This window comes from Daktulosphaira vitifoliae, unplaced genomic scaffold (genome assembly GCF_025091365.1).
Source record: "Daktulosphaira vitifoliae isolate Bord-2020 unplaced genomic scaffold, ASM2509136v1 Scaffold_3, whole genome shotgun sequence".
Taxonomy (NCBI): domain Eukaryota; kingdom Metazoa; phylum Arthropoda; class Insecta; order Hemiptera; family Phylloxeridae; genus Daktulosphaira; species Daktulosphaira vitifoliae.
Window position 1 is genome coordinate 45,590,836 of NW_026099574.1, and position 26,612 is coordinate 45,617,447.

The following is a 26,612-nucleotide window of genomic DNA, read 5'->3' on the forward strand; positions in this document are numbered from 1 at the left end:
ATATTTATAATATTGTACCTTTTTTGAAAACACTGCAATACATATTCATAGATAAACATTCATTGAAAAAAATCTAATATTTACATTTAACCTTAATCAAATTGTTTTTATCATGCAATTTAAAAAATACGTAATTAATTTTTAAATTTTGCTGGAACAATAGTTTATATTGTAACTATTTATAAGTGTTCATACTTGAATGTTGGTATCTGGACAACTACCACTGACTTGACCGCTATCTTGTTGAACTACACACTGTGACTTATCTAATAAATAATAGTCTTGGGCAAAACCATTGGTGGTGTCTTGATCAACACCGGCTACGACAACGTCACCTCCAATCATTCGGTTTGATATATATGACCCAGACAAACCAAATGACATGTATTGATTAGCTTCTGTTTACAAGAAAAGAAAGAAAGTTATGAAACTAAAAATTGCCGAGTTTCCATATTGTTAATTTAAGAATATTAGGAATATGATTTTTCAAAATAATAATATTTTTATTTTCGTTTTATCAAAACAATTTGATTATTCATGAATAAATGAAAACATTTTCAAATAATGAGACTGATTTATCAAGTTTAACTCATTCTTCTAGGTTACTATAGGGGATTGTGACAATTTTTATTCGAAACAATTGTTTAAATTATTTACATCATTAAAACAGAAAATAAGTACTTTTAATAAAAAAATTATATGAATACCTTAAAAATGGCAATGTTATTTCTTTATAAACAATAGCTTTATAAAAAAAGGACTTCGTTTCCAACATACTATAAAATGGGATATCGTTTGATAAATTGTATTTTGTTAGATTAACTATTTAATTTATTTTATATTAAATGTATTTAAACTATTAAAATTATTGTAAGTATACAATTATTTAGTAATTATATTTCATAAGGATTCGCTGTTATTTTTGGAAGCGTTAGCCTGTGTAAGAATAATTAAAACTTGATAAATCTGTCTAAAGTTTGACAACGCTGTATTAAAAAAAAAAGGAAACTATACAGAGTGTTCAGTAAATAAGGAAACGAATTTCTATTGTACTCATTGTTTGTAACAATTTAACTGTTTCCTAACTTACTGAACACCCTGTATAGTAATTCAACAAAATTAAAGGATTATAAAAAAATTAATTAAAAAAAAAAACAAATCTGAGTATTTATAATCTATAAAGCAGGTACAATAAGTAAAAGTGATGAAGTATATGAAAATTACACGAATATAATGACTGTAGAAACTGTTTTCTTAAAATATAAGTATCATTTATAGTTTTAAAATAATTAGTCTTGAATAAATAACTAAATAAATTACCTAATTTTGCTACTAATTGAATTACTATACTGTCGCCAGCAATCGCCCATCGAACTTCGTAACCTAATGGCTCATGAAGTACTTCACAATTGAGTTTTGACTGAAAAATAAAGTTGTCGATTTTACAAAAATCTCATCAAAATATAAATTTATAATTTCATAATAGTTTATTTTTTATTATGACCACAAAATATTTTATCATAATATAATATATCTAAGTTTTATTTTATTAATAATTAAGTAATTAACAATTTATTTATTCTTTAATAAAAGTATTCTAAGCAAATAACACAAAATACAAAAAAAATCTTGTTAAATACGAGTGATTAGTATAATAATTTAAATATTAAAATATTCAGAAGACAAATTGATGAGGTTAGTAAGGGGATCATCCCATGGATATGTGAATTCTATATAATCTTAGCACTCACAAGATATTTAACTGGTTGCATTATAACCTTAGAGTAATATTAAGAGTTTATGATATAATATTCATTGATAATTCGAGTTTTTTTATTTATACAATGTATTATTTTAACCTAAATTATATGAAATAATTATTAATTTTTTTTGTTTGGACATTAAAATTAATTTCTTTAGGTTATTATAATTTTTAAGTGTAAACAATTGTGACGCGCAAATAATATAAGTAGTATTTTTATTTGTACGTTATAATGAGAATAAGTAAATATAGCGTTGGTAAACACTAACCATTATGATTCAGCTTTTTTAATTACTTAACTTAGAAAAGTTTTGAAGTAATGTGTTGTTGTAAAATAGTGATTTTTTCTTTTTAAGATAGCAAACGTTAATATTATTTATATAATAAAAATTGTTCACTGTGGCAACTATTATTTAAAATTAATACTATATTAAAAGTTAATACTATATTTTTCTGTTATCAATTGTGATTTTTGCGTCGCGTACTATTCTTAACGATATTTAATATTCAGAGAGTAGATTTATTAGTTTATATTTTGTCTTCTTTTAATTTATTAAATTGTTTTTCTAAAAAAAATAGTTTAATTTTCGTTATATATGTGGTTGATAAGGTAAAACATTTGATCATACATACAGAAACTATATTGATTAAAAAAAATTAATTACATTTGACAATAATAGAAATTTATCTTCAAGCTAACGTTTAAGAAAGGCCAAAAGCATATATCTTAATTTAAAAAAATGAATGAAACTCTTTATTATTTTATAAAAAGTAAAAACATTACTTTCATTTTTAACTTATAGTATAAGATAATCATACTAAGTATAACATCAGCTGAGAATCGAAATTTTTTTTTAATTTTCTATTTAAAATAGATTTTTTTTTCGTTAAATATTTTATATAAAACGTATGTTATCATACGTGATAATATTTTGAAGTAAATATTTTGAATTCATTTTAAAATTATTATCAGAAATGAGTTACATTTTACAAAAGTAAATATTATTCAAACAATACCAAATGATTTTTAACAAGTGCAGCGGGATTCGACATAGTGGTTACTTAATATATTGAATACCAAATATAAATTGAAATTAGAGGTGATTATCACTATTATCATATTAAAATTTTAAAAATACGTAAAAGATAGTATTTCTTTATAGAGATTGAAACATCTAAAATTATGGTAAAGATAAATAAAAAAAAAATTATTTTTTTTATGTAAGACATAAACTTTAATGAATTCTTACAATATAATGGTAATAGAACAGTGTAATGGTCTTACACTTAAAACTGTACAAAATTTATTAAATTTGATTTTTATGTTTACATGGGATAGTTACAATGTTACTAAAAGAATTAAAGTTACATAAATACTATTTCTTTGCTAGTTATTTTTTATTGACTTAATATTAACTTTTATTATTTGGCTAATATCCTGACATATTTAAAGGTAACGTTTAAGTGTTCATTCGATTGTGCACTTATTTAAGGTTAATCAAGCTATTTTCGTGTTGAAGTCTACTGAAGTGAAATAACAAGGATGGATTGAAGCGTACAAGAACTTTTTTTACGCATGCACATTTAAGCAGCACTTACGGTCTGATAATTTTTATTACGGTCCAAATCCATTAGTTGTCGATGGATAGAATGTTTTTGACCACTTTTTCTCTTAACAACCACAATAATGTTTTATTTATTTGACGTAAGACAGAATTTTTAATCGTATGATTGGTTGCTTACTATAAGCTTATTGTATATTTCGATTGTGAAATGTGAGGTTTACTTAATATAAATAAAGCATAAAAGCTAATTACTCAATAACGTTATTTTACTTAAGTATCATATTATAAGTCTTATAACTTAACTTCGTTATTTTCATAAGTATTTCAATAATTTTCTAAGTAGTCTTTTCTGCTTTAATTTAGTGTATTGTGATGGATTTAGTTTGAAACCGAATTGTTTTTGTCTATTTTACATAATTATTTCTCTTGCAGTAGAAAATAGACGGTTGTCATAAATTCAATAATTAGCAAGTAAGTTTACTTTTTGATAATCGATGTTCTTTTGTGTTTTCAATAGTTCATACGCTGTACTTTAACGTGATTAATTAGTAATGCGTTAAGAGCATGTAAAACATGACGATTAAATAATAAAAATGTGATACTTGTATCGCATCAGTTGGTCATGCTTGGGGTCGCGGGAAAAGAAAGTGGAATCGTATAATGTATTTCAAAACGAAGCGTTTGTGTAATTGCCTGCAAAGGTCACGCACGGTCTTGTATTTCTCTCGTGATATTTGCGTTTTTTTTGTTGTGCAATATTTTCGAACATTATTTTGCAGGAATACTGATGATGCTCGATTAGATGAGTCTTGGATAGATCGTGAATCTTCTTTTTTTGGGTGGTGCATGTTTTTATGTTTTATTAACACACATTAAAGAATCACTACAAGAAAATACGATTCGTGCGAAACAAATCGAAAAACACATTGCGTAAATAAAAATATCAAAACGGAAATTAAATAAAAAATCCAAATAATATATTTTTGAATGATATCAAGAGATTCGTTCCTAAAATATGTTAATACAATATTTGTAAATCAAAAATTACTTTAAAAAATTGAGTTAGAATTAATTGTTTTTTTTTACTGATGATTAGTCATATTTGAACTATTGAGTAAAACATAATTTTCGTTTAAAGTAAAGCGTAAGTGTATAACTAAACTCAGAACTGGGTAGTGCCTGTTTATTCTAATACTGTTTCTAGCTCAGTAAATGGAGCACCCTGCTACTGAATAGCAGGTTATGTTTAAAAGCTTTAATTATATATATTAGGTATTAATTCTTTGTACCTTATAAGGGCGTCTACTTCTTTTTTTTTTTAAGGCAACATACATATTTAATTAGTATATAAAATAAATATATAACTGATGACAAGTTTTCATACATTATATTAGAAGTAAACTGTTTTAATTTTAATCAGAATATAAATAAAGAATAGGAGTCCTTGTTGCTTTTGGAATAATTCAATAATTTCTTCAAAAGTTTAATACTACAGATTTGTAACGAAGCGATTTTTATGATATTAATTTTAATCACTGGCCGACCCCAAGTAGTTGGGATTAAGGCGAAGAAGAAGAAGAATTTTATTCACTATCAGAAATCATTTTTACTGGACTCTACTATGCTAAGTTCCCACTGTATTGTGGTTTTTGCTATTCAAATTTTGATAATGTTCTGGAATTTCTGCCTATTTAAAATCTAAACCAAATTCATTTTTTTGAAATGCAATTTAAGAATAAAAAATATAAATTTCCTAAAACCTTATTTATTATTAATTGGCAGACAAAATCAAAATTTTTAAAATTTGACTTAAAGTTTTTCTTTATTATTTATTTAATTATAATTTTACAATAAAAAATCGCATTGAAGCGTTTTATGTAAAATTTCAATCTTTATTGGAGTCTGCTATACCGCCGAATCCCTTACCTTAATTTTTGATAGTAATAAAATTTTTAATTTATCAAATGGCTTTTAAAACATTTATTTTATTAATTTTATGTTTAAACGATTCATGTAGGATGGTGTTATATGCTATAGGTTTTTGAGGAGGAGGGCCTAAGCAATCTAGATTGTAAAATGTATTTTTAAATGTTGTTAGTATTATTAATAAGCATTTAATTTAGTTAGATCGTATGTGAAAATATGTCAGTGGTAGAAGAACGATTTTTCTTTAATAATATAAAAAAATAATACATATAAAATTTAAAATTGGATGTTATCAATACAATGTTAAATTTTTTTATGTTTGGTTGCTATATGAATATTTTTTTTATCATTAAATCGGGAGTTTTAAGATTGGCGATTTGTATGTTGTTGGCGCCTGGATTTGTTTTTGAGCTTTATTATAAAAGCTTGTTGTAGTTTGTTGATTCTGAATTTTATTAAAATGGTTGTTGAAAGAATAAGTAGCCGTCAATAATTTCTGTAACATCGTATTTTATGTATGTTTCATTCATTATTTTAGAGCAACTCAAGAGGCCCATACATCGATATAAGTTTAATTATCTCTTCATTTTAATTCGAATAATGGTAAAAAATAATAACTTTGTTTTTTAACTGTTTTTAAATTATATCATTCATATTTATGCAATTTCGATTTCATTTGATTGAAACACATATAAAGTATACGATAAAAGCTAACACAAATTTTCTATACAGAAGTAATATCTAAGTAAAATTTATTATTGATTATACTATTTCTGTAAACAAGTTTTTAGATTATTATTTAAGAATAACATCACCATATGTATATCTTTGACCAAAATAAGTTATCGACACCGTTTTACTCATTATTGTGCAAGTTTTATATTGATAAAATAAGAATTGGTTATAGCTATCAAAAAGTGATATGAAATAAAAACAACAAAATATAATGCAGTTTTAATGGCATAGAAATTCTTTATTAAAAATTAATAAAACTTAGATGGGTAATTTTATATCATAATTGACAAAACATGATTAAAATTTATTTGGTAAATGTTCGAGATAAATATAGTATGGGCCTTATTAATTGAAGTGTAATATTTAAATTTATCTAACCTGAGGAAGTACGCCAAGCATTTTAAGCGATGGTGGTATGTTTAAACTGGGTGGTATGGTAACATGCCCAAAATCAACTGTAAAAGCTTCACACCATACCCCGAAATGGCCAATGTCAAAAATAGTTAAGTCACCAGGCAATGTCAGTACAATTGTTTTACGATTATAACGACGTAATGGAGCTTCTTTTCCATTCTCATCTGCAACTTTTATACCTTGTGGAGTTGGTTTTTCGCCAACTCCTACCCAGAACTTGGCATCTAAACAAAAATGAACATTGAAATTAATAATATGATAAATTTATTTCATAATCATATTATAGAAAAAACTCCTATAAAAATTAAAAACTATATAAACAATTTTATATAAGTTAATTTATAGTTGTGGGATTTTACGTGTAGAACATATGGAATAAAATTATTTTTTTAAAAACTATAATAGATATAAGAATTCAACTTTAATATTTGTAATATAATCTTAATTTTTAATAAGTAACGATAAGTAATATTTTTTGTAGTTAACGTTTGACATTAAAATAGAGAAAATTTCCGATTTCATACTCAGAGCCGTATTTAAAAATGTAAAGGCCTTATGCTCAATCAAAAATTATTTCTTGCTAATCTCGGGACATGTATAAACCTTTTATTAAATACTAACACTTTCCTAAATATAATGAAAAAAGCCTTATAGTTGATTTTAGTTATAATTATAGTTTTATAAGTTACATCATTCTACAAATAACTTATTTCAACAAACGGTAGCCCAGTGGGATCGGAGCACAGTGAGGACATGACACAGTTGGGATAAGTATAGATGATATCTGACAATCATTAAAATCACCATCATAAAAAACGTTTCAATGCAAATCTGTAGATAGTGTTTAATTTTAAGAATTAGTAGATAACTTCAAAAGCAAAATGAATTCCTATTTACTTATTTATATCCTGGTTACTAGTTTTATGATATATACATGTGTTGCATGAATAAATATTTAATAAATTTAAATTTATTTATTAATTAATATTTAATAAATTTGTTAAACTTCAACGGCTATTTTCACATAGCAGATAGGTCGTCGGGACAATTTTTTTATTTAACTTATAGTATGTAAAATAAGCTTTAATTAAACATGTATTTGAAAGACAAAGTATTTCTGGAACATTTTCAAAAGTTAAGTTTAAAAAATTGACTTTTGTGAAAAATTTGCTAGTTTAAATTCTCCCTGTAGGCAGTTAAAAAATCAGATTTTCAAAAAAATTTATATTAAATGAAAGGAAAATATGTAAGGTGTTTATATAAAAATTTTATTTTAATTTTTGAAAAAGTTATAGCAATTTTAAGAAAAAAAAATGTCAAATATTAGACTTTAAAAATTGTAATATTTTTGGGGGATTTCCTCCATTTTATGAAGAAATAGGGAAATTTTTTTAATTTTTAAGGTCAATGTCTTCAACTAGATACGATTTGTGATCTTTTGACGTATCGTTGAAAGAAATGGGTTAAGTGAGAGCTGAAAAAAAGTGGCAATAGGCACAAATATAAACACATCATAGTAAAATGAATAACTTCTTAGCATTGCATCGAATCTAAAAAGTCTATCACATTATAAAAATGATTTTTCCTTAATTATTTTAATAAAATATCTATATAGGCTTAAATATGTTATATTTGTTTAAATATTTTAGATTCTTGGTAAATAAAAATGATGATAATCATTGTACCGGGTAATAATTTATAACTTACCAGGTGCTTCTCCGTCATAGGAAAATCCAGGGATTAATAATGTTTGAGCATCAACAACAACTATGTCATCTGACAAAACACCATGTATACCTAATAAACTATCGATTTTCTGTGGCTTAGGATAGTCTAAATGGTGAGGAATTTTTACATCTCCAAAATTTACCTAAAATAAGAATAAAAAAATAATGTGTTTGAAAATAACATTATCGGCATATAATTACATACATACATTTATAGATAGAAATAATTCCTTAAAAATAATTGAAATGTTTAAATGGTCTGTTATTTAAAAAACTTAAGGTAAAATAGCAGAGGAAAATAATGGAATGGTATGTACTTAGGGAAAAACTAATATTGCAAGATTATTATTTTTTTAATATTTTTCAAACCTACATTTATTTTATTACCACTTTATGGAAAATATCTGTAAAACCTGTAGATTTATAATTAAAATATTTTTTTTTAAGAAATAAAAAAAAATATATATATATATATATATATGCATATGACTTATATATAGATTAATTTTTTAAATTTAAATGATTAATTTAAAATCATAAAAAACCATTTAAATTAGATATATTTTATAAACTAGAGCATAATAGAGGCTTTTAAGCAAAAAATACTTTAGGTCCTTTAATCAGTTACCCTTTTATGTTTTGAAAAATACTTAGTCACTTAATACTGGATAAAAGACAATTACAAATCGATTCTCTATATTTTTACTATTATAAATTATTAATTGTAACAATAAAATATAAGTGACTGTGATTGTTAAGAACATAGTTGCCTATTGCAAAAAATTAAAACAACCAAACCAACAGTATGTCACACAATTAAGCAGTGACGCTGGCCTTTATGTAGATGTATTGCAGTGTAAAATAAGTATAAGATAGGTGTTATATATTGAAACATGCCTATTCTAAAAAATTTTTGTAATTTTATGAAAAAGATAAAAGATAATAGGGCTATTAAAATCAAACGTAAATGTTTGAAAACGTTTTTCTCCGCTTAGTGAAAAGGCATCGTAAAAAAATTCCAAAAAAGTGTTATTTTTATATATAAGGAAGATTGGATTTATTTAACTAAGTAAAAATCATTGACCAATTGTCACATTAATACTGTCAGTGGCAGTATTGAATATTACTATTGCAGAATTAACTGATTAAAAAAATTCAACCTTCTTAATTTTTAGAATATTTATTCACTTTTTATAAACTGTTCTTCAATGCATATTTAATAGTTTCGATGTTTCGCATCTTACAAGAGTAAGATGTAAAACATCGCAAAAAAAATTTTCTTCTCATTTTTTAGGAATATTTATTTTTCTTTAACCATCGTTTTATGAATTTATTACATGAAAAATTATATCGTTTTCCAGACGACGGCGACAATTTTTTTTTAGATTCGATCGAAGCTGAGAAGGTATTAATTTTACAATGATGTGTATTTTTTTATTTTTTTGTATCTTTCACTACTTTTTCTCAGCACTCACTGGACTGATATTTCTCAACGAAACCTCAAAATATCACAAATTGTATCTAATCGAAGTCATTACCCTTAAAAATTGAAAAGTTTTCCTTCGTTCCCTGTAAATAAGGAAAACTTCAAAAAAATTACAAATTTAAAAATCGCTAATTTTTGACATTTTTTCAATTTTTTTTACTTAACACTACCATAACTTTTTCAAAAATGACCAAATCCATATAAGTTTTTTTTATAGGTGCGTGATATCTTTACCTATTAATTGGTATATTGTTTTTATAAATCTGACCTTTTACTTGCCCACAGAAAGGGATTCAAAATGACGACTTTTCAACTTAACTTTTGAAAATTTTACGGAAATACTAACAATTTTACATATACCTTAAATTAAAATTTATGTAATATACTTTATTATGGAAAAAAAAAACTTTGGACTTTATTTTGTCTTCACATATATAATATTTTTTTCAATATAATAGAACACTATACCAAATTTATACTATTTTTATTAATAATTAAGAAAGTATATTTAACCATTCTGTTTATTATTTGTTAAATTAACGAATATGTATTGTAGATGGAACTACTAAGAGGGTGACGACTATAGTATATAACAATTAAGATAACCATAATATACAGTTGAAGCAACTATTGCGTATAATTATAATAAACATAATGTAACAAGTGAACCAGTATAGTAGTTTCAAACAATCTGATAGACTGTCACAATACTAACTCTAAGTTTCGGGTTTGGTATAACCATATAAACGGTAATTTCAATCGGACCCTTTTTCTGCGCAACTAATTATAAGCAAATAATTATATACATAGAAATTGCATATACACCCAGAGAAAAATCTCGATCTATATAATAAATTCATTGTTCAATTTGATAAATATATCATTACTATTGAATCTATGATATATTTATCAATATGATAATTTTTTTCTTGTCTTGAACAATAATTATTTATAAGAATAATTATTTTGTTCGTATTAATAAAACATTATCATAAACCCTTGATAAAATTTCTCTATCAAAATTGATTGAGGTTTTTCTTTGGGTGTATTAGACAATATTAAATATGTAAAAACTTTTTTGTATAATCTATTAAGAGAGTATAGGCATGAGTAAAGTAAAATTATTTAATCATATTTACTTAAATCATTTTAAACTTTAATTTAGTTACTTGACTTTACAATAGTATTTTGAAAAAATTTTTTTTATGAAAGTTATAAACTAATAAATCATATAGCCATATTTCAATTAATATTATAAAGTAGCCTTTCTACTTAATATTTAAATTTTTGGTTATGTTAAAATTTTTCTTTTTCTCTTTGTCAAGCTTAAGTTTATTTATCAATGTTTTCATTTTTAGTTATTAGATAATTTTAAGTTGTCCAGTTAACTGTCTAATACATATTGTATTTTTTGGGCTATTGCCTGTATAATTAATAATAAATAATTATTAGATGTCAAAAATATATTTAAATCTAACTAAATTTTGACACAAAAAAGTGTGCGTAGGAAATATCATATATCATTGAAATATCATTGATATAATTTTAGATAAAAAAATACTGATTGAATTTTTAAGAACTTTTTCGTAACAACAGATCTCTTATACATTTTATTTTTAATAATTACTTTTTTAAACTATTGATTTAGATTTTTTATTTCTTATTTATATTGATGTACATGGTTAATTAATTAATTGGTTTCGTTTAAAACTAGTTATCATTACAGTAAACAAAAAATCTTATGTAAATCGCAAAAGATAATATATAATACAGTTATTTAAAATTAATGTTTCCGATTTATTTGATATAGTTTAGATTAATTTTTACATATTAATAGGCGATATTAATGTGAATGAGATTTTGACGGGGAGAAAGTGGTCCAGTAGTTGCCACGCTACCGTTATATTATAAACAGAATATGAGTTGTTTTTTTATCACGGCGATAATATGAATGTATAATAAATAGTTTCTCTTGGTAAAATAACAGTTATATTATGAACATGGTCATTTCATTTGCTCTCATTGCTCCCTCTTAGTGAATTTAGCATTTATATAAAATTAACAATGAGAATAGTATAATAATATACACAAATAATAGAATAAAAAATAAAAATACTCACAGCAAAGTCTTCACACCATACATAAAACCACTTGATATCGTGTAGTGTCAAACCTTCGGGTAGAGTAATTGTCAAATGGTCGCCACTATACTTTTTTAATGGATTTGTTCTAGTAATGGCATTATTCGAATAAATTATTTAAACAAAATGTTTTATATTTCTACCAAAATAATGGTCAATTGTTTACTTACGATCCACTTTCGTCTCGAATTTTGAGACCATTGATACCTGGTTGTTTTCCGTTTGATCCATAAAAATAGGCAGCTAAAATATATATAAATATTTGTTAGTTTGTTTTGCTAAAATGTAAATTATGGAAGGGAGCAAAAATAATTTAATCAAATTTTGCCTTAAATGAAGAAATTTGTAACTTACTGAAAAAAAAGAGAAACGGTTGCCCACTTATTGAGTAAGAGAGACATATATTTTCGGATAAAGAAAAATTAAATATAAATATAAAAGAGATAAAATTTAAAATGGCTTGGATAAATGACTATTGACTTTAATTTGTTAAAATCTATCACAAAAAGAAAATTTGAAACAGGTTAAAATGATATCTAATACACTTTCAACAATACATTGAACTTAGTTTAGAAATGAGTAAAGTATGATTAACTGAAACAAAAGACTTACTAAAATCATTATACACAATATCTATTTAGAGTATCTAACTAACTCGGTCTAAAAATAAATAAAATTAGTCTCAATTGACCAATTTTTCATGAATACATATTGATTGACATTTCTATTTTAAGAAGAGAAGATACTTCATAAGCGTATAATTTAGTACAGAGTTTTTTTAACACAAGTCTACAGTCATAAACCTAGTGTTTTGAAAAAAAAACCTAGGTTGTGTCTATCTATTTAGGTGAGACAAAACTCACCTAAATAGGTTTGGTCATTCATGCCAGATCATATCATACGGAATGTCCCATAAGAAAATTCAATGTTGTACTCAAGGATATCTTCAATTCCGCTCGAGTATCCATAAAATGGATTAGAAATTTTGACGTTTAATTGTTGCTAGCTGCCAGTTTTCTACTTTACCCATATTCTAATTACTTAATTACTATTGATAATAATTAAATTTTTATTGTTTTGCTGAAATAGCTTAACAAGTCTTATTAATTTTTATTATTATTATCTATATATTTTCCTTATATACTGTTTTCTATCATTGTTATAAAAATAAATAAAATAAATTTTAATGTATAATACTTTTATACCATAAGACACTCATTTTCTGGGAAACTATTCAAAATTTTTAAATTTTGTAAAGAAAAAAATTGTTTGATTCAATAAACTCTATCATTATGTAAGGTTAAATAATTTTCTTTTCATACTTTCAGGGTTAAAAATCCAAATTATAATTTTCTTAATAAGAACCCCTCATTTTAGTTTAATTATATTATAAAAAAATACTGTCTTTGGCCAACTTTTCTCCTTAGTCTTTTCGACTCCTTTTTAATTTAACTATTTCAAAATTAACTGTGTTTCTTTTTTTTATAATCGTTAATGCGTTTTCAACTAACAATATATTCTTACTATTACTGTTCTTTTGTTTAAATAATATTTAAATATAACTTTCGATTCGGGCAGTACTGTTTTATTCTGTATTGAACTTTATTTTACATATTTGTGTAATCCTATACTACAGATTCATAAACATTAGGACTTCTCCGTCTTTATCTATAACCTGTATAAAAATTAAAGCTAATCGCAGCTAAATATACTTAAATTTAAATATATTATTAGTTTTTAAAAATGTAATATTTGGTTAAAACAGTCGGAACAAATATATTCTCCAATTTTAGTATCATAATGTTTATACTTTTATATGATTATTATTTAACGAATAAGTTGGAGGAAATTATTTGTCTGTACTGGAGCAGTACAGGTTAAAACGGTTGTAGGCAAAAATATTCTATAAAATTGACGGGGGTCAAAAAATAAATTAATTTTTTTTGGATAACTATTGCTACCATTTCTACCAAAAAATCTCGACCCCTTAGTAAAAAAAAAATAATCTCCATTTCCTCCAAAAAATAATTCATATCATTTTCTTCAAATACTTTTGCAACAAAGCTTTTTATGTTAGTGATGATAATCACTGTCAGATTTTAATCCTTAATGGTTTCAATTATAATTAGGCTTCACCGAGCCTGATTCCGCGATATTTTCTTTAATTATTTACAAATTTGAACCAAAATTGTTTATTAATTAAAACATATCTAGGTAATATGTAATAAATATGTAGGTATTATTTATTTGTAAATATTTTAAGCATTATGATATCAAATTATTTGAACCTAAAATTGCTATGAAATTGTATCGTATTAACAATTAGATAAGTATATAATAACATTTTTAAACAACCTTACCTGGTCCGTCTCCGTCGTATACAAAATTTCTTATATGTAATGTCCGAGCATCTACAGCATAAACATCTCCGCCTAACCCATGATGATAAGATTTCAAAGGACCTAAATACTTTCCATAATACGCTGATGTTCCGGATACATCTGAAAATAAAATCATAATAATACATTTATTTTTGCTTGACTACTCGAAAACTAAGTTTTACTGATATTTAAAATATTAAAACTAATGAGTTAATAAGTCAGTTATAAAACAATTGAATTTGACAGATTTATCATAAAGAGTTGAATTCTAATATTGAGATAAAAATAATAATCCATTTTAGTATATTTTTCCAATGATATTAAACTAAAAAGCCAGTACAGCGGGCAAGAGGCAAAATTGGGAGGTAGAAATATAAATAATATCTAACAGTGCTTAACTATACTATCATAAAAAACGCTTCGATGGAGCCTGTTCAAATTTCATAGATATTATATATGTAATTTTACAACATAAATAACTTAAAAATTTATTTGAATATTAAACTTGAAGAAAAAAATTTTACTTTTCATTTCTTTTTATGATTATGTTTTTTCTAGGTTTAAAGTCAGATTTTCAAAAAATTTATATCAAATGAAAAAAAAATATCTAAGGTTTCAACATATTCTAAAAAAATTTGTTATCGCCTTATGGAAACGAGTGCTCTACCGATATAACCTACCACACTATTTCCTTTAGCTCTACTAATAAATAATTGATAATACTGATCAATGCTGATGTCATGAAAACGAAAAGGTGAGTTTTAGTCAATAGATAGTGTGTATGTTAGTATACGTATGTTGTGTGCTGACATAATTGCATACACGGAATAGCATAACTAAACTGTAACACTACAGTTCATAGTCTAGAAACATATTCTGCTGTTAACGGGCGTGTGGGAGAGTACCAAATACCTAAATGGCGTCATATCATTATTGTATATATCAGTAGTGACGATTGTTCACTATGCGCGAGTGCGATCACAGGTATGAACATCATTAATTGTTATGTTGTTAGTCATTAAACACTCACTTTATTTTTAAATAATTTTATGTTGTCTTTCAAATTTTACACAACAATTTGCCTACGTGGAAATGTTTCATTTTTTATATAGTGATTTTAATTCATATTAATATTAGTTAATATAAATTATAAATTAATTTATTATAATTAAGTCGGTAAAATCGATTTGCGACTAGACATAGATTTTATCTGGCAAAACAACATACTGGTGAAACAGTACCAGAATGAGGGGCTCGTCTCCAAAACCTAGTGTTAAAATTAACTACTGTTCTACGTGATGTATTCATAGTTGGAATGATTGCTGTAAAAATGCAAGACAAACTAATTAGGGAGTCACGTTTGATTTAAAAACTATGTATACGAATTTTATGGATATAGTAACTAAGAAAGCTACTATGAGAGAAAAAAGTGTTTGGGAAAAAAAGAATAGAACTCAATTATCAAAGACAACTGCGCCAGAACAAACAGATCAATCGTCTATCATCAGATAAACCAAATTGTGGAGTATATGGTCGCCGACACTTACATTATTAACTATTATATTTCAAGACAGCAATTTTGAAAAGTAATGTTATAGAAACATTCTTATAACATTATAAGTTAAAATAACGTTTTAACAACATTCCTATAACGTTATTAAAAAAAAATATATTGTCTGGCTTGTTAATCAATAAAAACTTATCTTCTTACGAAACCATTTTATAAAATTATTTTAAAAAGACCACATATTAAACACGATTAATATTTTATAAAAATTATTATTAATTTTTATAATAAGTTTGTATACTTAATATGTTAATTGAATATTTCATACGGCTATTCATCAAATCAGTGGAATAATTTAAGAATCTTTATAGTACAATAAATATTGTTGCTCCATTATACTAGGTATTGATAACTCTATGTACGATGCTCTTGAGTAAACTAGTTGGCTAGTTAGCTTTAAATATTAAAACAGTGTGTATCTAATTTTCTAAATTCCAATAACTGCGTGGGTGTTTGATACAGCTTTAAACCCGTCAATGATTATAGTTCAAGGTCCAAATGATAATTGCATAATGATTATAATTTAAGTGAAAGCGCATTGGTTTTATTTAAAAATGATAATATTAATAGATATATTAACAATAAGAACATAATAACTTTTAATTTTTCATCAAATATTCATCAGTATTATTTTGTATTATAATTTTAATACAATTATTTTAAAGTACGTACATAAACGTATTTGTTTACTGAGTAAAGCGCCCATTAATCGTACTACATGCAGTATTGATTTAGTGCGCGGATAGTTAATAATGTTTCTTTGTTTGAAAGTCGATACAGACAAATCGGTAATAAAACATGCGCTTATAGAAAAACATAAAAGAGCCAACAAATCATATATATACATTCCAGTAGAAAAAATGAAAGTTTCTGTTAATAGTAATGTGACGTTTAGTTGATACGATAAAAAATTTGTACGCTCGATATAGCATGCTTCAGTGAGTTATAAATCTAGTTAAATTGTGAAAAGTATTTTAAGTTAAGTTTAATTAAATTTTATATATAGAATTATATCTATATTTATTCTAACTTAAACTTAAATTAATAAATTTAGTTTAGTAAAATATTTTTGGAATTTAAAAAAAAAATGAACATATAAATTGTTTTTTTTTTTTTAGTAATATTTATATTTCTTTACTATTCTTGGCTATCATTAATTTTATAAGACTAAGTAAAAAAATTAACTAAAATTATAACTCCATTAGCCATGAATAATTTATATCTCGTAACAAATTTAACTGAATATACACGAGATTCTGCAAAAAGTTTGTGGTTCATTTTGCGCGCTATTTGAACACGTAGTAATATAAAAATTAAAACTTATCATCAATTAGAGCGGAAGAAAATGTGTTTGATATTAGATTTCATGGATTTCCATTTGTAGTAAAATCGCATTTATGATAAGGTAACATAGATTGAGAGGAGAAAGGGTACTTGTTCTATTCGCGGAATCATATGCCGCAATGCGTGAAAGTTCTAAGGGGATAATATATTATTGTGTGTCTGAGCTCTAGAATGAATGAGATTTTTCAGTTTTTGATTCGAGCGATAGGTAGGTACATGGCTTTTACGTGTCAACTCGGTTGGAAATGCTTTTGTAGTAAAATAATTTTAATCACATCAACCCCAAAGGATAGAGAATATCTGGTGACCTGTGAAGTGCTCGATTGACATTTTTCTTGCTTGAATTTTCTAAATTTAACATCTTTACTTATCCTTGTTTCTATTTTATTAAGGATACTAAACGATTAGATGTCAATTTTCAGTCATTTATAATGAATAAATTATTAAAAATATAGAATACTTTTTACTAAAAAATAAACATTGTATTTTTTATTTAGTTTTGAAATTAGCAATGAGTAATTTAAACGTCTATATTTATAGATCTATATTAATTTATATTACACAAAAATAAAAACATAACATACTTAATTATTTTAATTCATATACTGTATTAAATAAATGGACATTGAATGGATTGGTTTAAATTAAAATTGAATGTATTACCTACATATAAATAAAATACATTGAAAAAAAAACCTTATAATATACAGCCAATACGTTTTTCCAATGAATAAATACTTTATTACTTTAACAAAAAAATTGTTGGCTGTATTATTTTTAATGTATTCAAAACTTATTTATAAATTAATAATATTATAATCTTTACATTCTTTGTAGATCTATATTGACTTCCTGTAAAAATTTATTTTTAATATTTTAATACNATTTTGTAATTTTCATCCCCTCAATGAGCAGAATAAGGGTTAGATTTTCAAAAAAAATTATATCAAATGAAAGGGAAATATCTAAGGTTTCAATACAAAAAAATATTATTTTCATTTGTTCATTTTTGAAAAAGTTATGGCAGTTTTAAGTACAAAAAACATCCCGATAAAATGTAATTTTTATCGCAAACATTACATTTTTTTTTAAATTTTCGACAGCCATTTGCACATAGAAGATAAGATGTCGGGACAAATTTTTTTTTTTCATTTGATAGTATATAACATAACCTTTGATTTGATATATGTTTAAAGGACGCAGTATTTCCGGAACATTTTCAAAAATTCAGTTGAAAAAGTTATTTTTTGTAAAAAAGTTACTATTTTAAATCCTCCCAGTGAGCAGAATAAGTGTTAGATTTTCAAAAAAAATTATATCAAATGAAAGGGAAATATCTAAGGTTTCAATACAAAAAAATATTATTTTTATTTGTTCATTTTTGAAAAAGTTATGGCAGTTTTAAGTACAAAAAACATCCCGATAAAATGTAATTTTTATCGCAAACATTACATTTTTTTTTAAATTTTCGACAGCCATTTGCACATAGAAGATAAGATGTCGGGACAAATTTTTTTTTTTCATTTGATAGTATATAACATAACCTTTGATTTGATATATGTTTAAAGGACGCAGTATTTCCGGAACATTTTCAAAAGTTCAGTTGAAAAAGATCTATGTTTTTTACAATATTTTAAGTTTTGAACGCCCCCTATATAAGGGGAAATTGTCCAATTTTAATAAAAAGTATGTCAAATGAAAGATGTACTTATAATGTATTTAGAAAAAAAAAATTTTTGCTGATATATACATTTTTCGAAAAGTTATAGCATTTTTAAGTTGAAAATTTAAAATCGAAAATCGAAAATTTTAACACAAAAATAGTGTTTTTTTAACTACGGCAGCCGTTTAAATGTAGAAAAAAAAGTGTCGGGACAAATTTTTTTTTTTCATTTTGTAGTACATAAAATAAGCTTTAATTTGATATATGTTTAAAGGACGCAGTCTTTCCGGAACATTTTCAAAAATTAAGTTGAAAAAATTAATTTTTGTAAAAAAGTTGCCATTTTAAATCCCCCCCAATGAGCAGGTTAAGTGATAGATTTTCAAAAAAATGATATCAAATGAAAGGTAAATATCTAAGGTTTTAGTATAAAAAAAAATTATGTTGATTTGTTGATTTTTCAAAAAGTTATGGAAGTTTTAAGAAAAAAAAGTGAAAAAATTTCGAAAATTAGCGATTTTTAAATTTGTAATTTTTTTGGATATTTCCCCCATTTGCGGGGAACGAGGGAATTTTTTTCAATTTTTAAGGGTAATGTCTTCAACTAGATACGATTTGTGATCTTTTGACGTATTTTTGAAAGAAATCGGTCCAGTGAGAGCTGAGAAAAAGTGGCAACAGACATAAAAAAAAAAAAAAACACATCATAGTAAAATTAATACCTTCTCCGCTTCGCATCGAAGAAAAAAAGGATATTTTGTATTAATAAAACTATTTAAATCTAAACTTTTATCTAAGACTCAAAGATTAACTTATACTCAAGTTATCTACGTCCAATCCTAGCATATGGTTGCAAAATGTGGTCGGTGAAAAAATGTAACGAAGAGAAATTGTTAATTTTTGAAAGGAATGTACTCCGTCGAATTTATGGTCCTATTTTTAAAAATTGAGAATCCCGAATTAGAACAAACGAGGAGATCTACCAGCTATTTCAAAAACCAAACATAAAAGCATTTATTAGAAGCAAACGACTTGAATGGGTAGGACACTTATGGAGAGATAATGGTATCTGTAAACAAGTTTTGATAGGTGAAATCAACAGTAGAAGACCCAGGGGCCGCCCCAGGCAAAGATGGGTGGACACATTAAAAACAGATCTGACGAAGATTGCACCAGGAACGGATCTATAAGAGAGAGTGAAAATAGAGTGAGGTGGCGGGAAATAGTGGAAGCAACAAAGGCCTTCAATGGGCTGTAAAAGCTAAAAAAAAATATTTAATTTTAATTTTAAGTAATATTATCCATAAGAGATCAATTTTTATTACATTTTTTAGATATAATTTAAATTGAGAAAACTATTTTCATATTTTTTGATTTAGATTTTGATTTCAATTTTAATTTTGATTTTTGTTGATACATAAATTTAATACTTAAATCTTTTTCAAGCCTTGGTTTATTGTATGGACAATGACAAATATAATTGCAGTACGCACTAAGGTAAAAAAAAAAAAATTGTTTTATTATAACTATTATTTGTTATAATTTATAGTTATTTATTTTATGTGATAATTTATTATATTACATGAAATAGATATGTCATTTTTGGCAAAATTAAATTAAGATATTGATAATTGTAAAAAAATAAATGTTTCCTTATACTTCTATGATAATTATATAATATTAAATGTCTCTATTTTATAGTATTTCAAAATTTTGAATTTCCATTAACTTATTTATCAATACAAATTTTTTATAAATGGTTAAAAAAAAATCTTTGGAATGCATTTACACTTTTTGTATATTTTAATTATAATAGTTTGATAATGATGGATAACACATTTGTTTTACATAAAAACTGCAATGAACATTTTATATGTATTTGATAAATATTAGTTTTTAAATGCTTTTTGGGGAGATTTCAAAAATTGTGATTTAAATGTTTATAATATAGCATAAAATAAAAATGTCAGTTTTTGTAAATTCAATAATTTAATTAACTGATTAGTTTTTTAAGAAGCTTTCTTGTAATAATAAACAATCAACATAAATGACATGAAGTTCAACTCAAGTAAAGTGGCTGTGGCCTTTTGGTTTAAACTAGGTCAAACAACATTAAAAGTTTATGTTATCTGTAATTCTAAGAAATGTCCAGATGTTGAACAACTTTTGAGTGGACACAGTAATTAAAAGTAATAAATGAAGAAAAAGCAGGGTATATTAAGTTCAATGCTGTAAAACAAAATTCTAAAAATGTTTAATTCGTTTATAATAATTGATTAAATATGAATTGTCCAATATTTTTAATTTTAAAACAAGTTTTAATATAAATTAAATAGTTACCTAACTACATATATTAAAAGTCCATGATTCATGTAATTTTCAAATAAACTATTAATCTTTATTCAAGAAATAAAAGTATATATAAGAGTTTAAATTGATTGATAATACTGGGATAAAAAATAAAATTATGTCATTTGGAGTAAACTAAAGTTTTTTTAAGATGGTGTTTCTGATATTGAAGGAGTTTTAAAAGGAGTTTCTAATATTAATTTTAAGTAATGGCAGTTTTTTGTTATAAAACTTAAAATTTATAAAAAGTAAAACTTTATAAAAGTTTTTTAAATTGTTTTATATGTTTTTTAGGAATATAGATATAATATAAACGACAATAGTAAAAACTAGTTTTCTAAACTCATATTTAAAAAAGTTATGAATCTTTAATTGTTACTATGTTTTTTTTCCTATGTCATCCTTACGGCACCATACTTTTGGAAACAGTCGATCAAAAAAATTATTTTTAATTTTTATGCATAATTTGGTCTAACAAACAAATATGAAAATAATTAAAAGACCCAAGGGAAAAAATTAAAACAAATTTTTTGATTTTATATGGAATTATATATTATAGGTGATTTTATATTATATTTTATGAAACTAATTAATTAACTTTTTTTGATAATAAAAAAAATAACAGTTTTGTATTGTACACTTTCTATAATGAGATGATAATTTAATTCATGTTCATAAAATAATAGTATTTCGTTGCGATTTAAATAAAACGTACTGTAATTTAGCAATAGATCTTTCTCTAATTAAGAAACTGATATAAAGTACTCACCAACCCAAATGTTGACAAATTATAAAATATAAGTAATGCTTATTATATTTAAATTTACCATTAAAGGAAAGACAAATAACCTGACGAAAATATCGTAAAAATTTTTTTCTATGGATATTCTAAATAATAGCACTAATGAAAATTTATACAAAATTGGTTTATATTTATAGAACTTTCAAGTTATATAGTTTTCCATTGACAACATGATAAAATAAATTATTTAGAAAAATATTAACATAGGTAAATTAATATTGACACAGTTATTAGTAAGTTGTTATAAGATTAATAATATCGGAGTGAATGTCAAGAATTTATAAGTTTGATTGTGTAACCAGCACTAATGGTTCTTATTGTGTTATGTCTTACAAAATGCTGCTATTCAGCAGGGATTACATTAAATATATGCATGCACAAAGATATTCGCATGACCGAAATTCTAAATTAAATGAATTTTGTTTGGAATATATAATAATCTCTTAAAATATACCAAAATGATTTCAAATTAAATAATTAAATATGAAATATCAATATTTAATAATTTACTGAAATTACTTTCTGATTCAATATATCAGTATTTAAATCAATTAAAATAATTGTATTAAAATTGTTGATTTTAGTACCCAGCTTTTGATTAAATTCGTCCTGGTTAATTAGTCCTTAAAACGACTTTGATATATATCAAATTTTTTTAAAATCATTAATTATTTACCAATTAATATATCTCATAATGAATTTGAAAATAGAGTAAACTTGTTAATCACTAGAAAATCCATTTGTATTTTCCGTTTTCTGAAAAAATTATTTTTGTAAGAAACAAAGTCATTGTAAGGTCTTCAATTATAGTATTTTGAAAACAAAAAACTATGTTTTTCTTAACTTTATGAAAGCAAAAAACCGAAGAAATTTTTAGTTTTTATTTTGATATAAAATATAATTTGCGGCTGGAACTTGGTTATTAGTATAGCGACATATCACTACGAGCGAATACCGAAATTTTTTTTCACTCGACTCGGTAGTCCCTCCCTCTTTTACCCCGCTGACTTTGTATAGCTATAGCGTATGCATGGCTTTCAATTATTATATTATATTTTTATGTGAAATATCTAATGTAGCGGGTCAGAATGGCTATTTGCCTGACAACTCTCTTGCAACTCGAGTCCGGCGATCCTCTATCTTTTTCAGTATGCTTAACTTTCATACCTATAGCGTATGGATGGGACTCATAATGATATTAACAAAATGAATCATAAGGAGAATACGATAATTTTTATACAAAATAGTAATTTTCACAAAAATTGTAGTTATGTGTAATTGGTATGAAGGAATCAAAACTATGGACTTAATAAAAAAAATCAAAAAAAAAAAAATCAGTATTTATAATATATTTGATAAAACTTTTGGGTTATTGTAAAATAGTTTTACTTGATATATTTTATATTTATTATTTATATATACTTAAAGTTATATGACCTGATGAAGGTCATATAACTGATATAAACTGATTATTAAAACAAACTGACTATAAGTTTTCTTAAATTATAGAATTGAAAAAGTTTTTTATTGTGTGCTATTATCAGAACATAGCAAAGAAAAAGGTTTAAAATTAATTAAATTACGGTTGAGTCAACAAAAATATGAAAAATATCTACTAATTAGCTATATGTTCCTAGGGTATACTCTAGAATCATGCCATGAAAATAAATTCTGATGTTTCATTGATTTAACTTTAATTATTCTCAAAAACATTTTGTAAATGTAATAAAACTACAAATATTTAATACTGATAAATAAAACAAAATTGCTTTCTAATCGATGAATTTAAATAATTTTGTATTATCTGTAAGTAATACAATTTTTGAGTACATAATTAAATAGTCTCTGAAACTCGTCAAATGTCTAAATTAGAAGGTTAGGTTAGATTTAGTTTAATAATGAATGTATTAAAATAAATGCAGCCACTTGTTATGTTATTTAATACTATATTTTAATTTAAATAAATTTTTTCTTTAGTAATTAGAATAGTATTCTAAATATTTTAAAAGAGTATTTTTATTCCTAGAATTAAGAAATATTTTAACAAAATGTAATTTTTTTGGTTTTCCACAATTGATCTTATAATTGCATAAACTATTTTGAACTATGACAATTTACAAAAGTACAAAGTACCTTGTAAATACTGTATAACTAAACAAATTTGACATCTAGTATAAGGTATCTATCTAATATATTAAAATATCTCAAGGTATATATTTTTCTAATTTTTTGATACATTACTTAACTCAAAGATATGCCATAAAATCATAAACTATTTAAAATTTATATTTATCTACTGTATTTAGTTTATTTAAAAATATTTATATTAAAACTTTTTAGACGCAACATAAAAATTTGGAAAGATAATTTTCCTAGGAAACTGATAAAACTGTTCAAACTATTTATTAAAAAGATATATTGAAGATAATATTACTACACCTGAGAAAAAGCATATTTTAGATGTTACAATGAATAGGAGAACAATTTTTTCACAAGGTTTAAAAAATTTATTATTTAATTCAAAAGCTAATATAGTATTCATATTTTTCTTGGAGTATTTTAACATATTTGGCTTGAACATTTGTAATCATACACTAATTTTGTGTAACATATCTAATGCTTTTTCATTTTTTTTTCTTAAATTTATTTTTATTTTTTTAATGTTTTTATTGTTTTCTAGTCAGTTTTTATTCTGTTTATACTCAATCTATGAATAATTACTGAAATTAGTTTTTATTTTTTAACTTTTAAATTCATTATAGGACTTTTTAAATTTTTTACTTAAAGTACGTATGTATAACAGATAAATTAAGTAACATGATACAAAATATAATCATAAATTACTAGCCATAAAAAAGAAAAAGTTAACACTGATATTAAATAATAGTATTATAAGTAATTTATTAATTCCTTAATCATTTTTTTTTCTTATACAGTAAAAATTGCTATTCATAATTTTAGTTCTCTATTATATAGTACTTTATACTACTTTATTTAAAAAATATTTGTATATTTAATAATATTTTATAATTGATCAATTTAGAGTTTTTAGATAATCTACAAAGTTTGAGGATGACCTTAGTGAAATTTCCAAAGATAATTTAATAAGTTAAATTTTGGATGAATTTATTTAATATGATGATACTTAAAATGAAGAAGATAACAATTTAAATATTAATATTAATTTTAATGATGACAATGCCATTATTCAAAATTGTATTTTTTATATACTTGAAAACATTACTGAAATAAGTAAAAATAATATTTATAACATACGAGACATCAAAGATATGCTTCTAATACACTGAATATAATTGCAACAAGATTGAATAATTATCTTGATAACTTTTAATTTTGATTAAAATCTAATGTGTTATTTAGGAATTTTAATGCTATGTTTTACCTAAAAATATTGTATTTTATACAATTTTCCCTATAAGTTTTATTACTATATTAATATTATTTTAACGTTTTATATCTGCGGTAGTTTTAAAACATTTATTCAATTGTCCAATTAAATAATTTTTTACTATTTATTATTATTAATATTATGAAACTATCTAATTTTTTTCAGAAAAAAGAAAATTATGTTCTTAAATTTTTGTAAAAGCGATAAAAAATGTTTAATATAAAAGTTTTCTATAATATCAAAATTAATGCTACAAGTAAACTTTTTATTAATTTAAGTATTAATAAGTGTTATTTTTGCTAAAATAATGTTATCAGTTCTTGATGTTATTTATTATTATTACACAATAGTAATTTATTTTTAAAATTTTTAAAATTTAGAAAAGGCATTCGTGAACTGTGATGATGGGTTCAATACAAATTTATGTTCAATTTATAAAAAACAATCTAGAACAACTTTTTATAAATGTCAATTTATATGAAATAAACAGAATCACTCTTAATAAATGGCTGATTTTAAACATTTAAGTTTTTACTTCCAAACACTCAATGAAACGCGCTAGAATTCTTTATTTGATGATTAGGTATCTACTTTAAAAAAACACTAATCTAATTTTTCTCAAATAAATGACTTATTAAAATTAAACGGGTACTCACAAAAAAAAAAAAAAAAAAAATATTGAATTTTCATGGAATATACTAAAGTAAAGGAACAATCATACGTTTTTCATGATTTACTTCAAAGTGAAAAAAAATTTGTATGTTGTATTTTTAATGCCCTCTATTTATAAACTTTTAAATAAACATGACCCAAAAATAAATTGGGTTTTTGTCAGTTTTTACATTGTCATTAAAAATAGTATTGAAAAAAGATTTTCAACTGTTTTTAATGATCTTTCTTAGTTAACTACTTCTAATTCGTTTCCATATTTCAAAACTTCTTGAATAAAAATTGAAAATATAAAAGTCAAAGCACTATTTTTTTTTTCAAAGAATCTTTATTTAAAATTTATGAGAAAAATTTTGATGTATCTAATTTCGAAAATTACTTTTAGCTTCGATGCGAAGCTGAGAAGGTATTAATTTTACTATGATGTGTTTTTTTATTTTTTTTTTTATTTTTTTTTTTGTGTCTGTGAACGCTCAATCTCAGCTCTCGCTGGACCGATTTTGATGAACAATATGTCAAAAGATCACAAATCGTATCTAGTCGAAGACATTACCCTCAAAAATTGAAAAAAATTCCCTCGTTCCCCGTAAACGGGGGAAATCCCCCAAAAAATTACAAATTTAAAAATCGCTAATTTTCGATATTTTTTCAATTTTTTTTACTTAAAATTGC

General features: G+C 24.0%; 1 protein-coding gene across 3 annotated transcripts in view; it reads right to left on the reverse strand.

Moving 5' to 3' along the window:
* LOC126902603 (protein Skeletor, isoforms B/C-like) overlaps nucleotides 1-26,612 on the reverse strand; it is a 50,042-nt gene that overhangs the window by 12,114 nt on the left and 11,316 nt on the right. The window contains exons 1-8 of one of the 3 annotated variants that reach the window (XM_050680046.1): nucleotides 15,946-16,047; nucleotides 14,117-14,257; nucleotides 11,927-11,999; nucleotides 11,736-11,844; nucleotides 8,110-8,272; nucleotides 6,367-6,626; nucleotides 1,321-1,420; nucleotides 196-398 (exon numbers count right to left, since the gene is read on the reverse strand). In XM_050680046.1, the coding sequence (XP_050536003.1) occupies nucleotides 196-398; nucleotides 1,321-1,420; nucleotides 6,367-6,626; nucleotides 8,110-8,272; nucleotides 11,736-11,844; nucleotides 11,927-11,999; nucleotides 14,117-14,257; nucleotides 15,946-15,982 (1,086 nt within the window). In that variant the 5' untranslated portion in view covers nucleotides 15,983-16,047. Of the gene's footprint in view, nucleotides 1-195; nucleotides 399-1,320; nucleotides 1,421-6,366; nucleotides 6,627-8,109; nucleotides 8,273-11,735; nucleotides 11,845-11,926; nucleotides 12,000-12,619; nucleotides 12,774-14,116; nucleotides 14,258-15,945; nucleotides 16,048-26,612 lie in introns of those variants that run through there. The other 2 variants (XM_050680047.1, XM_050680045.1) reach the window with 2 other exon arrangements.